The sequence below is a fragment of the Ctenopharyngodon idella genome, chromosome 22 (genome assembly GCF_019924925.1).
Source record: "Ctenopharyngodon idella isolate HZGC_01 chromosome 22, HZGC01, whole genome shotgun sequence".
Lineage (NCBI taxonomy): Eukaryota > Metazoa > Chordata > Actinopteri > Cypriniformes > Xenocyprididae > Ctenopharyngodon > Ctenopharyngodon idella.
Genome location: NC_067241.1, coordinates 17364689 through 17379457, shown reverse-complemented (window position 1 = coordinate 17379457; position 14769 = coordinate 17364689). Strand labels below are relative to the sequence as shown.

The 14769-nt window shown below is 37.6% G+C and overlaps 2 protein-coding genes and 1 long non-coding RNA gene across 5 annotated transcripts in view; 2 read left to right on the top strand and 1 right to left on the bottom strand.

Moving 5' to 3' along the window:
* LOC127504873 (AP-1 complex subunit sigma-2) overlaps positions 1-14769 on the top strand; it is a 111275-nt gene that overhangs the window by 39364 nt on the left and 57142 nt on the right. Inside the window, exons 7-15 of one of the 3 annotated variants that reach the window (XM_051880004.1) lie at positions 174-281; positions 729-906; positions 1190-1328; positions 2225-2417; positions 2529-2682; positions 4484-4768; positions 5291-5451; positions 5717-5853; positions 6008-6113. In XM_051880004.1, coding sequence (XP_051735964.1) covers positions 174-281; positions 729-906; positions 1190-1328; positions 2225-2417; positions 2529-2682; positions 4484-4768; positions 5291-5451; positions 5717-5853; positions 6008-6113 — 1461 coding nt within the window. Of the gene's footprint in view, positions 1-173; positions 282-728; positions 907-1189; positions 1329-2224; positions 2418-2528; positions 2683-4483; positions 4769-5290; positions 5452-5716; positions 5854-6007; positions 6288-14769 lie in introns of those variants that run through there. The other 2 variants (XM_051880003.1, XM_051880005.1) reach the window with 2 other exon arrangements.
* On the bottom strand, positions 8192-13928 carry LOC127504880 (E3 ubiquitin-protein ligase TRIM39-like). The gene is made up of 6 exons (XM_051880022.1): positions 13552-13928; positions 13315-13404; positions 11250-11483; positions 10913-11060; positions 8947-8973; positions 8192-8830 (listed from the first exon to the last, which is right to left on the bottom strand). The coding sequence occupies exons 1-6, from the start codon at positions 13864-13866 to the stop codon at positions 8295-8297; spliced, it is 1350 nt and encodes a 449-aa protein (XP_051735982.1). The 5' UTR covers positions 13867-13928; the 3' UTR covers positions 8192-8294.
* Positions 9105-11307, top strand: LOC127504891 (uncharacterized). Its single transcript, XR_007927506.1, has 3 exons — positions 9105-10792; positions 10938-11069; positions 11165-11307. It is a non-coding gene; the product is annotated as an uncharacterized LOC127504891 (long non-coding RNA).

The window sequence follows — 14769 nt, the reverse complement described above, 5'->3', positions numbered from 1 at the left end:
TTTATTATTTTCACATTATTATTATTTACATTATTTTTGGTAGTATTTACATTATTATTATTATTATTATTATTACTACTATTATTATTACATTGGCATTTAAATTATTATTTCTATTACTATTATTGTCATTATTGTGATCATTTTTATTATTTTGCAATGTTTTTCATCAGTTTGAGCAGGATGTCCTGGAAGCATGTCTGTTCCTGTTGGAGAGGGGTCGGGTCGCTATGACCGAATGGAGAGATCCGGTGATCGTGTCCAGGATGATCTCTGCTCTGGTGAGTCTCATTCACAAGACATGGACATGGATTCAGAAACTGTGTGAACAGCTGTGTTTTAATTACTAGTTACGAGGACGTAAACACATTTTACAAACAGTAATCTTGTAAATACGGTAATTACGCCATGGCGCGAACGCGCCTTAAAGGTGCAGTAAGTGATTTCTGAGAAATGCTGTTTATAGTTGAAATCACTAAAACAAACACGCCCATATCTTTATAGCTCCGCCCCCAAATTCACTGACACTCTATGCAGCACAGGCACCTCCCCCCCTCATGAGTGGACACGCCCCTTACTCCTGATTGGCTTCAAGTGTGTTTTGGTGCTCAGTCTGATCCACTTTCAACAGCGATTCTCAGAAATCACTTACTGCACCTTTAAGATGCCCGATTGAAGAACTGAGAAGCACCTGTTTTGAAAAGATTTCCTTCTCTTCTCTATGACAGGTGAACTCTAATGACGATCGAGGTGTGCTGATGGGTAATTGGTCAGATAGTTATGTAGGCGGGACGGCGCCCACCGCCTGGAGCGGGAGTGGAGACATCCTGAGACAGTTTTACAAGAGTTCAGGAAATCCGGTCAAATTCGCCCAGTGCTGGGTCTACGCTGGAGTCACGGCATCCGGTACGTGCATTACTGCGGTTTGTGTACGCTATTTGTATCATAAATCATTTGCATTTGAGTAAAAATATCTGCTAAATGACCGAATGCAATTGTAATGTAGGCCAAAAACCTACGCTATGTGTGTATGCAAATCAGACGAGAATGAGTGGCCAGCACAATGCACACGTGTTTGTTGTGATAAACTTCAGTCCTCAAGGGGGCGCTAGTTTCCTTGAGATGTCTGTGTCGTTAAATCGAATGTGGTGTTATTTCTCATGTGCTTCTCTTTCCGTTTCTCTCTCAGTGTTGAGATGTCTCGGTATCCCGACTCGTTGTGTGAGCAACTTCAGCTCCGCCCACGACACGGATCTTTCCTTGACCACAGACATTTATATTGATGAAAAGCTGGAAATAATTAAAGACAAGACCAACGATTCTGTCTGGTACGATAAAAACAACCATCCATCAATCAATGTCTGTCACATGTTCCTTTGATTATTGGCATCAAATGTCATTAGTGTCATTTAATAATTACTGTATGTCATTTTTTACATTTTTTTTTTTTCTATTTTTTCAAATAGAAGTGAGACACTATCCATGAATGTCAGACATTTCTGTGTCCCATGACTTTTATTTTGCATTAGAAGCAAAAATCCCATTTTTATTATTATTTTGAGAAGTAATAGATGTGTTAGATGAACAATTATCTACTAAAACCTATATCTAATATATAATTAACTATAGAATGAAAAATAGCTAGTTGTAATTTATGGGAAATAGAAGAATTTTAAGTTTAATTTCATAAATATTTTGTGCATTTATTTTGTTGTTTATTTAGTGTTTGATCAATATAAAATCAGGGTTTTGAACTGTATTTAGAGCTGTCCCAAAGAAATGTCATTTTTATTTTATTTTGAGAGGTAATAGATAAATTAGATGAACAATTATCTAGTATAAAACTTAGATTTAATATTTAACCCTTTAGAATTAAAAATAGCTACTTTTGATGTATGTTTATATATATATATATATATATATATATAATATTTTTTTTGTGTGTTTTTTTTGTGAATTTATTTTGTTCTTTACTTAGTGTTTACAAATGTAAATTTTGGGTTTTAAACCATATTTGACCTGTCCCAAATTTTCATAAGAGTTGAAAAAGATTCAAACATCAAATTAAATGAACAGAAAATAAAACAGCTCATAAAATATTTAGTTTGACATCCCGTGGCTGATGATCATTATTTTTCGAAGGTTAAGCTGACATGACCAAATGTGACTTTCTATTTTATTCTACTTTGTGTAAATTGCTGATATAAACTCTCTTTCTGCGTAGGAACTTCCATGTGTGGAATGAGTCGTGGATGACCCGTCCGGACCTGCCGACAGGTTACGGTGGGTGGCAGGTGGTGGACGCGACCCCTCAGGAGCCCAGCCAGGGTTCGTACCGCTGCGGTCCCACGCCTGTCTCCGCGGTTCGCAACGGACAAGTCAACCTGAAATTCGACACTCCGTTCGTATTTGCCGAGGTGAGCGCTTTCATAGAAACCTTTTTTACCTTCATTTTGAGCATTTTATTCAATTTTATCTCTGAGTCAAAACATCTACTGAGTCTCTGAAATCGTTTCACTGTGTCTCAGGTGAATAGTGATAGAATCTACTGGCAGAGGAAACCCGATGGAAGTTTCAGTCAGATCAACGTGGAGAAGAACTCCATCGGCCAGCGCATCAGTACCAAAGCTGTGGGATCGGAAGAGCGCGTGGACATCACACACCTCTACAAATACCCAGAGGGTAACAAAACTAATGCATTTGTGTCCAAAACCTCAAGCGTAAACATTTTAAGGAATCATGCATCTTTAATTGTAATTTAATTGTAATTTTGCCCAGGACTCCGTGGTAGAAGAGGTTTATATCTCAATGGGATTATTCCTGGTAAAATAAAGGATAAATAAAATAAATAAATAGTAAACCCTAATATTAACCCATTTCCATACATGTTTCCATACATATGCATATTAAATTATTGTAATAATTATAATCTTAATTGTAGCACCTTTCATACAAGAAATGCAGCTCAAAAGACTTTTATTTTTGAGATGGAAGAATGCGGTTTTACAGATGCTAAAAATGTGGCTTTCAAATGAAAGATTGGTATCAAAGAGCACACCCAGGTTCCTAACTGACGACGAAGACTTAACAGAGCAGTCATCAAGTGTTAGACAGTATTCTAGGTTATCACGTGCGGAGGTTTTTGGTCCAATAATTAGAATCTCTGTTTTTTCAGAATTAAGTAGGAAATTAGTTGTCATCCAATTTTTTTAAATCAACTATGCATTCCATTAATTTTGTGCATTGATAAGTTTCGTCGGGGCACAAAGAAATATAGAGCTGAGTATCATCAGCGTAACAGTGAAAACTAGCGCCATGATTCCACGGGTAGCATTTACAGGGTGAAAAGCAACGGTCCTAGTACTGAGCCTTGTGGTACTCCATATTGAACTTGTGATGGATATGACATCTCTTTGTTTACTGCTACAAATTGGTAATGATTAGATAAGTATGATTTGAACCATGCCAATGCAATTCCACTAATGCCAACATAATTTTCGAGTCTATTCAAAAGAATACTGTGGTCGATAGTGTCAAAAGCAGCACTGAGATCCAGTAACACTAATAGAGAGATACAACCATGATCGGATGATAAGAGCAAATCATTTGTAAGAGCAGTCTCAGTCTCAGTACTATGGTACAGTCTAAATCCTGACTGGAAATCCTCACAGATACCATTTCTTTCTAAAAGGGAACATAGTTGCGATGATACTGCCTTTTCTAGTATTTTTGACAGAAAAGGTAGATCCGAGATTGGCCTGTAATTGACTAATTCTTTAGGATCGAGTTGCATTTTTTTAATAAGAGGTTTAATAACAGCCAGCTTAAAATTTTTTGGTATGTATCCTAATGAAGAGAATCTATAACATCTGGAAGCATCTCTTTCAATACCTTAGTCGGTATAACGTCTAACATACATACAGTACATGTTGTTGATTTTAATGATTTAACAAGTTTAGGCAGTTCTTCTTCTCCAATAGCAAAGAATAAATGGAATTGTTCCTCAGGGGGTTTATAGCATGACATCTGATGTGATACTGTAGTAGACAATTGCATGGCTATAATTTTCTCTCTATGAGTATCAAGTAAAGAAATTCATGAAGTCATTGTTGCTGTGTTGTTTGGAAACATCTGAAGTTAAAGCTTTATTTCTCGTTAATTTAGCCACTGTATCAAATAAATACCTAGGGTTGTGTTTGTTCTCCTCTAAGAGAGTCGAAAAGTAAGCAGATCTAGCAGTTTTTAAGGCCTTTCTGTATGCAATAACACTTTCCTTCCACAAAATGCGAAATACCACTAGTTTTGTTTTGTTCCAGCTGCGCTCCATTTTTCGGGCTGCTTTCTTGAGGGCGGCGAGTGTGCTCATTATCCCTTTATCTGCCTTAATCTTCTAGTATTTGGAACAGGGCTAATATTTTAACTCTTGAATAAAATGCAGCAACTCACATTCCTCATTCCCTCCCTTTATCTTCATATCCATCAGGTTCGGAGGAGGAACGCATCGCTGTGGAAACGGCCAGTCGCTTCGGCTCCAAGCCGACTCTGTACCCATCGCCCACCAACAACGACGTGAGCGTTGAGATCGTCATGGACGGGGCAGGACCTCGTATCGGTGAAGACGCCAAACTCTCCATCGTCCTGAAGAACAAGAGCTCAAAGCAGCGCACGGCCAGTCTGCTGTATGAGGTGCTGGTCATGTACTACACTGGAGTGCTGAAAACCACTGTGAAGAAGGACCAGATTCCTGTCGACCTCAAACCACAAGAGAGTCAGTGAAGTTTGACTGTTAAACCCCTTAAATTTAATGAAAATTAATGCAACATTAGCTAATCAAGATGCATAAATCTCAGGTCAATCAAACTGATCAAGATGCTGTTCACATACAGAAATATCTATTTAAATTCTATTTGAAAGTAAGCATTATATGGTCTGCCTTTACCCCACTGAACATTTTTGGGATGCATTTGAACACCAACTGCAAATCAGGCCTCAAGTGATTTTTAACAAATCCAACTATGTTGAATTAATTACTGGAATATGAGAGCAAAGACTTTGCATGAAAGCTCTTCAGTTGAACACATTTTTGGGATAAAATCCATGGAATTTATAATCAAATCTCATCGTACTGTATGTTTATATATATATGGGGCATTTAAAAATTTTTAGTCACTCTTCAACACAGCTGCTGTTTTAAATCATAACACAGACAGTCTGCTCCAAAACTACAATGCAAAATGACACAGTTGTTTCATCGTTGTTATTAATGCCATGTTCTCTTGTCTCCCTTCAGCCAAGACTATTCCTTGGACTCTGCTGTATAAGGAGTACATGAATCATCTGGTGGATCAGGGCGCTCTGTTGCTCACGCTCACCGGACGGGTCAATCAGACTAAACAGATTCTGGCCACACGGTTCAACTTCAGACTGCGCACACCAGACCTCATCATCACTGTACGCCAATGAGACACTCTTTATTTGTCACGTGTAACAAACACAACATGTTTATGTTTCATGATGTTGCATTTTGGTTGCAGTTAGATTATGTTTCTATAAAGTATCATAAGAGTAGTGCACTATATTTCAAGTCTTCTGAAGTCATGTGATGCTTAGAGTGAGGAGCTGTAACCTGATGAAACATCTGAAGGTGTCATATTTGGATTCAGTTCATCACAAAAAGAAACTCTACATCCATTGATTGTGTTTGTACTGTTTTCAGCCTCAAGATGGCGCTGTGGTGGGTAAAGAGTTGACAGTCAAGATCACGTTCAAGAACCCGCTGTCACAAATGTTGAAGAACGTTTTGTTCCGTATAGAGGGATTGGGAATGCAGAGCGTCAGAAAGATCGCGTATGGGTAAGACTTTCAGTGTTCAACAGCATTTTAATTTCAGCTGTGACGTGTTTATACACTTCAGATTTGTTTAAAAACATAAATTGTACTACATAAAATATGATATTTAATGAGTGAAAATCTTCCAGAGAGTTGATATTGTGTTTCTGTCTGTCAGTGATGTGGAGAAGCTTGCGACGGTTACACTGATGGAGAAGTTTGTTCCCACCGTCTCCGGCTCTCAGAAGCTCCTGGTATCGATGGACTGCCGTCAGCTCACTCAGGTGCACGGATTCGCCGATATTGTGGTCAAACCAAAATGAAAAACTCTTTCATTGTGAAGCCTTCTAATGCTCTCACTTATCTTGAAGAATATTTACTATATTTAATGGCATAAATAATTCAGTATTTTAATTCACAACTGATGTAAGTCAACAATAAAGATCCTGTTTTATTCATATTCTGTCTGTCTGTTGTTTACTGTGAGCAGATATTCATTGTTCTCCAATGTGTATTTGCATAATAATTAGCAATCTGTTTAGTTTATAAGCAGTATCAGTTATAGAATTGAACACTTGTCTTTATTCAGATGCTGCAGTTATTAAAATATAAACCAAAGACCACAATATTTCACAAGTAATTCAGTGTTAACAGCTGGAGAGGAGAGAAAATGGGTTCAGAGATTTCCTTACAAAATAACTAGTGCTGGGCAACGATTAAAATATTTAATCGCGATTAATCGCATGATTTTTCTGCGATTAATTGCGTTATGCGTAAAAATCAAAAATGAGTTCAAAAGTTATGTATTGTGCACTTTTATTGTAAAAGTACTGCTATATGAACAAAGGCGCAATAACATTTGGTTGGCAAACATAAATATGGTGCTTTTTTACAGCAGTATTCCCTTTACATAGTAGCAGTTAAAATATTTCTTGTAAATCTCAACTTAAACATTAATGTAATCAAATTAAATATAAAACCAAAGCTATTTGCCACTGCCTGGGCATTAACGTTTTGTCTAGTTTGTTATAGGAAAACAAGTTATGCTCAGAGTAGAGAGCCTCGATCATAACATTATAACAGGCACCTTCCAAACAACAGTTAACATTATAATTTTTTTAAGTACCAGCAGAAACATTTTTCTTTTATCAGGGAGCAGCATAAACAGTCTATGTTCAGTAGAAAGCATAGCTGTGAATACAAAACTTGTCAGAATTTGTGCGTGCAACGAGTAAGATCTGCATTTGTGGATTCGGTGTTGTGCCGAATTTCGACTCCCTGCCAAATTATTACCCCCCTCGTTGAAGTCGCTATCTGATTGCCTAATCTTAACCCCACCCCTAATCCTAACCCCTCCCCCACCAATACTAGGGGGGTAATAATTTGGCAGGGGTAGGAATTCAGCACCACACCGGTGACACACCTGCTACCACTAGATGGTTGTCTGTTTTAGCTGTTATAGCCAGCTAAAACAGACAACGGCACCGTAATCAAGCGTTCTTCCCCATATAAGACGCTTTAAGTGGCTTAAGAAAATGACATTGAAGCACCAAATTCAGTACACACCTTATTAATAAAACACAGAATACCTTGTACAGACAAGCATATATTAACTCAAAACGTGCAAAGTTTCACATTGAATGTTTCCTCGTTATAAAAAAAATGCTTAATATAATGCAAGACAGTAGACTAACATTAAAAGGTATCAATAACATAGCGTTCAAAAAGATGTAGTCCTAAACTGTGTTTTAATATCACCGTCTTACTGCATTAAGCCACGATTAGCGTTTTCTTTGATAACAGGCTCTATGGGAGGAAAATGCTTAGCCTACAGACAAGAGCCTAAGATGAAAGTTTCACGTTCAAGGCATTTCCTCCCTTATAGCGCCTGTTAAAAAGAAAACACTTAACGCTCTCATTGGTTGAGACGCGTGATGATGCCGATCCAAAGCCAGTACTGATCAACATCCCACCCCTTCTGTGACCCACTGTTTGTCTGTAAGCAATAGACTTTCAAAATAATAATTAGAAAAAAACCGCGTTAATGTGCGTTAAAATAATTGTCAGCATTAATTAATTAATGCGTTAATGCGATAATAATGCGTTAACTTGCCCAGCCCTAAAAATAACACAATAGAAACACTGTAAATGTAGCATATTATGTAGAAATTCAATATATAATATTAAATCATGTAAAATTTATAGTAGATTTGGAAAGCAAAGTATTAATGACAGACAAAAGCACACAAGTCATCGCGTTGATTAGAAAATATAGACTGTAAAAAATTGGCCACTCAAATGTACATACTTCTCATAAATGTTTTATTATAGTTCATGTTTTATTTTGCACTTGTACACATTTTGTCTATCGCATATTAATTTTCTTTATAATTGTAAGTAAAATATAATGTGGTAAAGCACATCCATAGTTAATCTTTTCAGATTTAATTTCATCTCTTCTCATTTTAACTGACAGGTGTGATGATCAGTGGGTTTGAGTTTTTGCCTTCATCATTATCGCATGGGCTAAAATATGGATAGAGTTTCTCAGTGAAAGTCTGACCAGTGAAAGAGTAGATATGAGATCTGGAGTCCACGTCATAAAAAGAGACCAGACCCTCCTCATAATCCACAAACACTCCCACCTTCTCATGTGTCTCTCTGTGAGGGAACATAACCAATGGATTATCACTAACTGCATACTGATTCTCATCAACCAGACTCAGAATCCAGACTCCATTCTCAGGGATCGGGATAATGTCCTCCTTCCTGTTAATGGATTCTTTAATCACTCCTAAAGCCCACTCATTCTGTCCCTTCACCTGCACCTCATAGTAAAATCTCCCTGAACTGAATCCCTGCTTTGAAAGAACACAAATGTCATCAAATCTCTTTGGGTTTTCTGGGACGTCCTGCTCAATGTCTCCTTCACCAACTTGTTTTCCATCATCAGACAGGATGAGATATGGATTCGCTGTATCAGGATCCAGACTCAAATCCACTGAGAGAGATCAGACATTATCAATCAACTTCAAAACAAACTTTTTTAGATGTACAGTATATAATACAGGTTAACAAAGTATTGTATGTGTATTGAAGAAAATGGTGTCACTGTACCTGCATATTTCTGCACAAACTTCAATCCTGTGAACACAGATGACAATATAATGATGAATTATTATAGGAATGATTTCAGGTTAACAGTGAGTTCATCTATTAACAGCATAAGTAGCATGTAAATGTTGCTCGTCCCTTCATTTGTAAAAAGTGCAAAATGTGTTTACAGTAAATATACTTACAATGGAGGTCTATGGGACAAACACTTGCTCCCTATGTCCAGTTCCAAATTACTCACCAAGTGGCAAGGGCCCTTTGAGGTCACACGGCAAGTCTGGGATCTCAAGTCAAACAGACAGGAGTGGGGCACGTCAAATATATTGCCTCAACCAAAAAAATTGAGCGAGTCAGTGACGCTAGCGACGGTGGGGAGGAAGATTTCGGGCCAGAAGTGAGCACCAAATTCCAATCTCTCGCTCTGGCCCCAGGAGGAGATCACCTCTCGTCCTCGCAACTCACTGATGTAGGCAGGTTGCAAGCCGAATTTGCAGATGTGTTCTCGCCCCAGCCTGGCTGAACGAACCTGATTCAGCACCATACTGAGACCATGCCGGGTGTGGTGGTTCGCAGCCGGCCATATTGTCTACCTGAACAGGTGGTTCAGACTGAATTAGAGGCGATGCTAGACATGGATTTAATAGAAGAATCCCACAGTAAATCGGTGAGCCCGATATTTTAAGTGCCTAAAACTGACGGCGCCGTGAGATTCTGCGTGGATTATCACAAGCTAAATGCTGTGTTTCGAAATTCGACACACATCCAATGCCGTGGGTTGACGAATTGCTTGATTGGCTGGGTACAGCTCGTTTTTATTCGACACTAGATTTAACTAAAGGGTATTGGCAGATCCTTTTATTGCCTATATCCAAAAAAAAAAAAAAAAAAAAATCCTTCACAACACCGTTTGGATTGCAACAATTTGTTTTGGGTTGCTCGGGGCACCGGCCACTTTTCAGCATCTCATGGACAGGATTCTCTGGCCGCATGCTGCACAGATGGCAGCAGTTGCAACCTGCCTGAGACCCTAGACCAAAAAGGACGTAAGGAAGTTCCTGGGGCTGGCGGGATATTACAGAAGGTTTGTGCCTAATTATTCGGACCTCAACAGGCCGCTGACTGAGCTGACTAAAACGGAAGCGCCAGATCTGGTCCAGTGGATAGAGCTGTGTCAGCAGGCTTTCACCCAAGTAAATCCTGCTCTGTGTGGTGGGCCGCTATTACACTCTCCTGATTTTCTCTCCCTTTTCTGTTGCAGACTGACGCATCAGACAGAGGGCTTGGAGTGGTCCTGTCCCAAGAGTTAGAGGAGCATCCGGTGTCGCAAGCTCTCTAAGAGAGAGATAAAGTACAGCACCATCGAAAAAATGTTTAGCGATTAGATGGGCTGATCTCACCCTCTGCTTTTATCTCCTGGAATGGGAATTCACCCTCTGTTCAGACCATGCGCCCCTGCAGCGGGAGAAATGGGAACACATGGGCACCACGATGTGACTGCAAAGGGCACTTTTACTTTCACGATCAAAGGGGCAGAGGCTCAATGACCCCCCCCCGGCACGCCACTGGTGGGCGTTTGTGCCAAGGGGAACGTGGTTCAGCGAGGTCTTCAGTGGGAGAGAGAGTCAGGAGATGAGTGGTGAGTAAGCAGGTCAAGTGCAAAATGACAAACACCTGTGTTTTGTTGCAGTAATTGGCATGGAGAGACCGGATAAGAGCCACCGGAAAACAGAAAGAAACTGAGAAAGACTGGACTGAGGACTCATGCTGTGGCTGCCTGTTTGAACCTGTGATACTGCTGAATGAGAAACCGCTGTCTATTTTTCAGAAGTTTATTAAGAGCGCAGAGAGCGTGAGTTTTGTTTTTGTTTCATTTGTGGAAATAATAAAAAGCTTGAGCCTCAGTAAGCCGACCCTGCCTTCTTCCTTCCTCAATTTGAACTTTATCACAACTGTATTTGTATTATCATACCTGTTTCACTGAGTTTTTCCTTTAGTGTCTCTTGAGTTTTCTTCAGTTGAGCCAGAGCTCTATACAGAGAGTTCACATTCACACCAGAGTCAATCCTGATCTCAGTCCAGTTCTTGTTGTGTGGACGAATGTACAGGGATGAGCACATCTACAGCAGGTGAGAGAGGACTGTTAAATATGTTATTTTATTATTATTATTTTTCAAGTTTAATGTTTTTTCTAATTTGACATTATTTTCGTCTTGCCATGCAGCTTACAGCAGCTCATCATGTTTGTGAACAGAGAGTTTGTCCTGTAATGTTGTACATGATGACTGATGAGACAGATGTTCACAGACCTGTATGACATGGAGATGATCGTCAGTGTGTGAGAGCTGCTCCAGCTCAGTGTTTCTCTTCTTCAGCTCAGTGATTTCCTGCTGCAGCTCTTTAATGAGATCTTCAGCCTGTTTCTCTGCTTCTTTCTGCTGTTCCTCCATCTTCTTCAGCAGCTCAGACTGACATCGCTTAAAGGAGCGGATCAGATCAGTGAAGAGCTCAACGCTGGAGGATTTCTCTTTATCCGTGTTTCTCTATTAAATAAATTAGCAGATTCATTTCCCTTACAAAAGGTAAGTATACTTCAAGTTAATTTTATTAAGCATACTTAAGTATACTTTATGTAGTGAGTATACTAATATCATTGTACTAGAAGTTTATTATAAGTGTACTGATTCAGTACTTGGGACTAAACTGGCCCAGTTTTTAATGTATAAATTTTAACATTTTAAGTGTACTTTAGGTGTAACAGTGGTAAACTTTGAGTTTAGTTTGCACTGCAACTATTACAAGTGAACTTAAAAGTATACTGATAATTCAATACTTGTAGCACATTTTTTAGTTAATGAAAGTACACGTTGAAGTATACTCTCAGTAAACTAGTAGTTTAGTATTTTTATGCTGCAAAGATACATGTGAGTTTTCTTTAAGTGAACATAACATCATAATTATAGTTGACTATTTATATATCATTTTTGCACTTTTAAGTATACGACTATGTTGCTTATTAGGTCTTAATTTTTTATACTTGAAATATACATTTAACTGTACTTAAACTCTTTCCATTTTAAAAACATTTTATTCTAGCATCATACATCCTTTTTTATAAACACTTGAATGTGGGTAAGGTTCATAAAAAAGCAACATTTTAAGAAAAAAGCTGAGAAAATCTAATTTTTGTTAAAGACTACATCCAGATCGGAATCAGAACGATTATCAAAACACAGATGAAGTAGATCGAGTCCATCCTGTAGCTCAGCCTGGGTTGAAATTTCATTCAGTAACTTTAGGCAGTTTTGAACTTATATGCTGTTTAATGTTGATGATCACATTTGCATAAGCAATCTTTTATCATTTGTTTCTGCTGCTTTGCCTGTGTTTTGATCCGGAGATTCTGTACCAGAAGATGCATAATAGCGTCTCCTATCGTATAACAGTCATAGCCTGAAAATTCAGACAATGGTGGGAAAGAGTAAAGTAGATTTGAAGTAAATCCCTATGTACACTACCAGTGGACTCGCCTACACAAAAATTCAGATACTCAGAATTAGAAACATATGTGTTTTCTTTATAAATCAATATTTTCAAACAATATAAGTTTATAAGATACTACGTAAAACTATTTTAATAGGATACTCAATCAAAAGAGTAAACACAACTACAAGTCAAGTAGAATACTTAAACTTAAATGTAAATTTTAGCGGCATCTAGCGGTGAGGTTGCAAATTACAATGGAGAAGCTACGGTGGCCAACACAGGACAAAGATGTCGCCGTCTGAGACAGAAGAGTGTAGCCATCAAGCAAAAAGTTTGTCCATTTAGGGCTACTGTAGAAACATGCCGGCACAAAATGGAGACTTAACATGTAAGGGGACCCGCGGTGGATGTAGATAGAAATGACTCATTCTAAGGTAATAAAACATAACAGTTTATTATGTAAGGTCTTTATACACCACTGAAAATATAGTTATGTATATTATATTGCATTTCTGTCAATTGATCATCCTAAAATTAACACATTGCACCTTCAGTTATACTTTTAAGTAGATCTCGATCAAAAGATTGAGTACAAGTATAGGCCAAAAATAAAGTCAAGTATACTTAAGTGCAATTTTAGGTATATTTCTAGGTAGAAGTACATATAAATTAAAAAAAAATATATATGTACTTTCTTATATTTAGGTAATTTTTAGTTTTTTAGTTACTATAATTTATTAAAAAAAAAATAGAAATTCTCTCTTCATCTACTGGCATCTACTACAATCTCATGTCACTTAAAAGCTTTTTTTACTCTATTTAATTGAGCAACTTTATATTGAAATATTATAATGCAGTATTAATTTTGCATTTTTAACTTGCACTCACTTTTCTCAGCTCTACTGAGTGTTTGATCTCTTGAATCTTCTTCATTCTGTCCTGGATCATCTGATGAACATCTGTCTGTGTCTGAACCAGCTACAGAGAAAAACACAGGTAGCAAAATGAATTTATGAAAAAAAAATGTCATTTAAATAATGATTTTGAAAACCATTAACCTGCAACAAATAGGAAAGAAACTGCATTTCATGGGGTGTTTAAAGTGTTTTGTCTGTAACTTTTTACCTTCTTCTCTCGACTCTCCTCTTCTATATGAACAGTGTTGTGAGTCCTGTGTTCTCCTTCAGCGCAGAACATACAAACACACGTCTGATCATCTCTGCAGAACATCTCCAGAGGTCTCTCGTGTTTCTGGCATATATAATCCTCCAGATTTTCCACAGCGTTGATCAGTGTGTGTTTCTTTAGACGTGGGACTCTGAGATGAGGCTCCAGATGATCATCACAGTAAGAGCTTTGACACGTCAGGCAGGACTTCACAGCTTTCTGCTTTCTTTCACCACAGAAGTCACAGAACACTGGAGGACTGGAGGACGCCATGACTGAAAAGACAATGAAGAGAAGCAAGAGAGCAATTTTGATAATACTAATACTCAAAGAATGTAAGTATTTCTCCACTGACGGCTGTAGCTGTATATTCTGACAAAATATTTCTTTTCCAAGTGACATAAAGCACACATATTTCACTGTATCTGCTGTTTTTGACATCCATCAGCTCATGCAGCAATAGTTCAGAAAAGTGTTTGGGACTGTGTGACTCTTGTACTCTTGTTCAGTTCCAGTTATGTTTGGAGTTGCTTTACTTCAACTCCAAACATAAAATGATCTTATTTTGTTGGCTTTATGAGTGTTTGTATGACAGAAAACATGGATATGAACAGAAACTAACTCTAGTCTACACAACCACAGGTATAACAGCACTTCAGCAGCTAAATTCTTATCATTCAGTCTTGTAAACTGATCTAATTTATGCATTTCGCCTTCAAAAACCAGAAATTTAATGTTCATGCTCATGTTTTATGTCATACAAACACTCATAAAGGCAACAAAATAAGATCATTTTATGTTTGGAGTTGAAATAATAGTGAGTCTGCTAATTATAATTTACCTTAAGTTCAACCAGTAACCACTGATTATATCAAAATCAATTGATATTCATTTCTGTCCTGTCGAAAAACAAAATACTGAAAATAGTCTCTCTATCTGGAGACAGCTGTCTTTATATAAAACTGATTCATGTTTGCTTTATTAAAAACACTCAAAGCTATTAAACTTTAAATCACCAGGAAAAAAATATACCAATATATATAAACACTCATTAACAACAAATAAACAAACAAACAAATAAATCTCATCAACATATAGTCAGTCTAGACTCTTTCATAGTAAATCGGGTAGTAAATACATTACAAATGATTTTTTTTTTATGTACAATCATTCATA

Coding starts and splice junctions, on each gene's coding strand:
- LOC127504880 (XM_051880022.1), bottom strand. CDS start 13,866: ATGGCGTCCTCCAGTCCTCCAGTGTTCTGTGACTTCTGTGGTGAAAGA. Junction 13,405..13,551: donor AGGAGAGTCGAGAGAAGAAG/GTAAAAAGTTAC, acceptor TTTTCTCTGTAG/CTGGTTCAGACACAGACAGA. Junction 11,484..13,314: donor ACTCAGTAGAGCTGAGAAAA/GTGAGTGCAAGT, acceptor TTTATTTAATAG/AGAAACACGGATAAAGAGAA.